This window comes from Athene cunicularia, unplaced genomic scaffold (assembly GCF_003259725.1).
Source record: "Athene cunicularia isolate RWA unplaced genomic scaffold, athCun1 SCF_110, whole genome shotgun sequence".
NCBI lineage: Eukaryota > Metazoa > Chordata > Aves > Strigiformes > Strigidae > Athene > Athene cunicularia.
In genome coordinates, this window is record NW_020799168.1 from 19,959 (window position 1) to 23,859 (window position 3,901).

The window sequence follows — 3,901 nt, forward strand, 5'->3', positions numbered from 1 at the left end:
GCAGGACCCCGGGTGCTCAGAATCCCCCGAGGGGGCACAGCAGGCGGTCCCGTCCTCTGTGCTGGGCAGCCAATTAAAAAAAAAAAAAAAAAATAAAATTCCGATTTGTGCGCTGGGCTGGATGAACCCCGGTTCGTGCCGCAGAAGCAGCAGATTCCTGATGCTCCCAACAGCCCTCGTCAGTTCGGGGCTGGATCCCGTCACAACAGGCGCCCAAGCACCGAGTTTAATCTTTCATAGCTGGCGATCATCGAACTTTAATTAGCTGCAACTGCGCGCCGTAAATTAGAAGATGAGTATTTAATAGCGACGCGTCTCCGTGGATAATTGGGATACTGCACGTAGTGTAAAACTGCTGATAGCGTCTCCCTGTGCTCCCCGTGGGGAGAAAAAATCCCAGCGGGGCCGCGGCGGCGTTTCGCTGCCGACATCCGTCCGCTGCGTGAAAAGCGCTTGGAACCAGCCACCCTGCGTCTGCTCAAAAAAATCCTTAAAAAAAAAAATCCTGAAGGAGCTCAGCGCAGAGCGGCGGAGGAGCCTCGGGACCGCGCTGGCTTTCGGGGGGGTCTGGGCGAGGTTGTGCCTCTCCCCGGCGCCCCGGGACTCGGCGGTTCCCTTGGGAATCTCGGACAGACGGTTCACGTCTCCCCGCCTCGTCGCTCCTCAGGAAAAAGGATTTTTTACCGACGGCAACGCAGAACAGCAGCCATCTGACATCTGCAAGCACGCCGCATCACGTGATTCGTCACTCCTCGGCTTTAATTTTGGTATTAATTTTTTTTTTTTTCCCCTCCCTCCCTCATCTTGCAGCGTAGCGGTTGTCGCAGCAGTTTCCAGGCTTCCGCAGGGAGTTTCTCCCTGGAAACCTCCCCCTGGGGTTTCTGGGGAAAAGCCTCCGGTTCCCGCAGCCGGCCGGGATCGCCCCGGCGGCGCTGGATGTTGCTCCGCTGCCGGTCCCGCTCTCGTCGCTAACGCAGCGCCGCCGGGATGAGACCCCGCGGGCGCAGGGTGCGGTTGTTCGTCGTGGCGCCCCGACGGGAGGGACCGGCCTCGTGTTCCCCAGGCGTTCGAGCTTGGTTTTTGGAGGGGGGGAAGCATCCCCGTTTCCTTTTGTACTGCTGGTGCAGAAATATAATTTTTTTTTTTCAATAATGTGAACAAGAATCAATTGCCGTCACTGCGTCTATCAGAGCGCCCGTTCCCCCAGTACCTCGCAGGGCGGGGAGGCGGGGTGAGGCTTTAACAAATTTTGCGTAGTTTCCCCTCGAACCCTGTTTTCCCCACAGTAAAACCCCTCGGCAGCCCGACAGGCTGGCGCGTGGCCAGGTCCCGCGGAGGCAGAAGTTAAGGCTGGGGCGGGGGTTTTAGGGGTCGCGGCTTGGGAAATTAAGATCGAACACGAGGGAAAAAAATATCTCCCAGGAGGGCGGCAGAACGCTGGGACGGTGCCTGGAGAGCCGGGGGAGGCCTTTCAGGTGTTGTCGGGGCTGTGATAGCGCCGGGGGAAGCTGGGCTGGAGCTCGCCGGGGTTCCGTGAATTTGTGGCGGTTTCGGGTTTTTTTCGTAAGTCACAGAAATTCGGTTGTTACGGACGAAGCGGGAGCAGCCGAGCGTTTGGAGAACCTGGGGGAGGTGCAGCTCTTCTTCCCTTCCAGCCTAAGCATCGCGTCGCCCTTAGTCCCGCGGGTGAGGGATTGGAACTGGCCGTGCCACGGTCAGTAGAGCCGGTCCGCGGCGAGATACCGCGGCTTGCGCGGGGGCCTGGGGGAATCTCCAACTGGGACGCGTCTCCTCTGCCAGTTTAGCGCCCACGCTGCGTTGTGCTGCAGGATCATTAGGGTTAAGAGTGAACAATCTTGGTGTCGGGGTTGTGTCAATGCAGGGAAGTCAAAGAATCCCAACGTTGGGGTCGAGTCGAGGCGGGGGGGTCGGTTCGTGCCGTTACCGGGCTGCAGGAGGCCCCGCTTCTGGCACAAGTGCGTGCGCTTCGCTCTGGTTGTCCTCACCAGTCGCCCGACTGCGGGACGCGGTCACGGAGCTGTTGGAAGACGGAAATAAGCTCAACCTCTGGGCCAAAGGTTTGAATCTTTGGGTTGTTTGGGGTTTGTTGTTTTTTTTTTTCTCCCCCCTCGATCTCCAAACTGTGGACGCAGAATCACCAAAATACATTTTAAAAGTGTTTCCTTTTGCGCCATTTAAGTCCTTAACGACGTTGCTTCGGTTCCGTCGCGTTTCCCGAAAGGCCGCCCGGGTTCCCTCCCTCCGGGGCGTGTCCTGCCCGCCGAGGCCCACCCTGGGGATCTGAGCCAATTGCAGCAGCAATCGGCGTCTTTTCACCCGAAACGGCTGAAACCGGGGGCTCCGTCCCCGCCCCCCGAGAGCTTCTCCCCGCCAGCTCGGACGTTCACACTGTGCTCGTTTTCTCTTCCAGGATGATCCCAGCTGGTAGTAAATCCTTCTTCTTGACTGATCTGGTTGCAGGACGTGAGTACGACCTGTGTGTCCTCGCTGTCTACGACGACGGGCTCACCTCCCTGACGGCCACCAGGGTGCTGGGCTGCGTGGAGTTCACCACCCAGGAGGAGTACAAACAGTGCCGCTCCCTCCACGCCCAGTTCCTCGGCGGCACCATGATCATCATCATTGGGGGGATCATTGTGGCTTCCGTCCTCGTTTTCATCTTCATCCTCCTCATGAAGTACAAAGTCTACAACAACCACCACAAAAACAAGGCGACGAAAGTGAACAACGTCTGCTCGCAAACCAACGGCAGCCAGAGCGGCTCCATGGCTCGTTCCACCTCTAAACTGGCGGAGAGGAGGGAAAGTTTGCACCAGGAGTGCTCGGGCTCTTCCAGCAAAGGGAAAACTGTCGTAGATTTGGATTGTGACAAAGTGACTCCAACCAACACAACCTTTTTAACCACGGACACGTTGTCTTAGTGGCCGTGCGACGGGACGGGACGCACCGGGGCGGTCGTCGCTCGAAACGTTCAAAACGCGAGTGGTTGTATTTTAAGCTTCACTACTATTGTCTATTTTTAAGATCAGATGGTTTAAAAAAAAAAAAATATTTTTTTAATCTGTATACAGTTCCTGCATTCTTAACTATTTTGTTTCAATATATTAAATATAAGTGTGTGATTTACAAGATTTTTTTTTTTTTTAACTGGTTCTTTTATAGCACACGCCTCTGGAAACGGGGCCGGCAGAGTAGCGGAATTCTGCTCGGTTCGTCTTGGCTGAAACGCACTATTATTTTTTTTTTGGTTGGTTGTTTTTTTTTGGTTTTCCTTTGGTCACCAACCAGCAGCTAAAACTGTACTCTCAGGATCCTCAGACTTTGCCCTCACGGCAGAGTCACTCCGCAGATTAAACTGCTCATCTCTTGAAGGAACGATGAACAGGGCGTCGTGAGCTCCTCGATACCGAGTTTTGGGTTTGGTTTTTTGTTTTGGTTTGGTTTTTGGTTTGTTGGTTTTTTTTTTTGCCACGGGTGTGTTGTCTACACACCGCTCACGAGAGAAGTAACATCAGCAGAGTTCCCTACAGGGGGGGGAAATAAATAAATAAATAAATAAACCCCTAGGAAAAAAAAAAAACAAAACAGAGAAAGAATATTGAAATTACTTGAAGCACCTCAGCGTGTTCTCTCCATTCTCCCGCGGCACAGAGGCACAAACTCGCGGGGTTTGGCTCGGTGGCGGCCGTCGCCTGCTGGGACGGCGCCTTTGGGAAGCCTCTCGCTCGCGGCATTTTCCTGGAAATTCTCGGATTTTCCTTTGTCTGGGCAGGAGACGACCCGGGTTTTTGTTCTCTCTAAATTGTAAAACTTCACAAACCGCTGGGAATACGACTTGTCTCCCCAGGCACGTTTTGGGTTTTTTTTTTTTGCCGCACCG

The 3,901-nt window shown here is 54.5% G+C and overlaps 1 protein-coding gene across 2 annotated transcripts in view; it reads left to right on the top strand.

Moving 5' to 3' along the window:
* The window catches only part of LOC113490513 (leucine-rich repeat and fibronectin type III domain-containing protein 1-like protein), a 7,790-nt gene extending 4,643 nt beyond the window's left edge, over positions 1-3,147 (top strand). The window contains exon 2 of one of the 2 annotated variants that reach the window (XM_026867038.1): positions 2,432-3,147. In XM_026867038.1, the coding sequence (XP_026722839.1) occupies positions 2,432-2,942 (511 nt within the window). In that variant the 3' untranslated portion in view covers positions 2,943-3,147. The remainder of the gene's footprint in view (positions 1-2,431) is intronic. The other variant, XM_026867039.1, reaches the window with a different exon arrangement.
* The last annotated feature ends 754 nt before the right edge of the window (positions 3,148-3,901 follow it).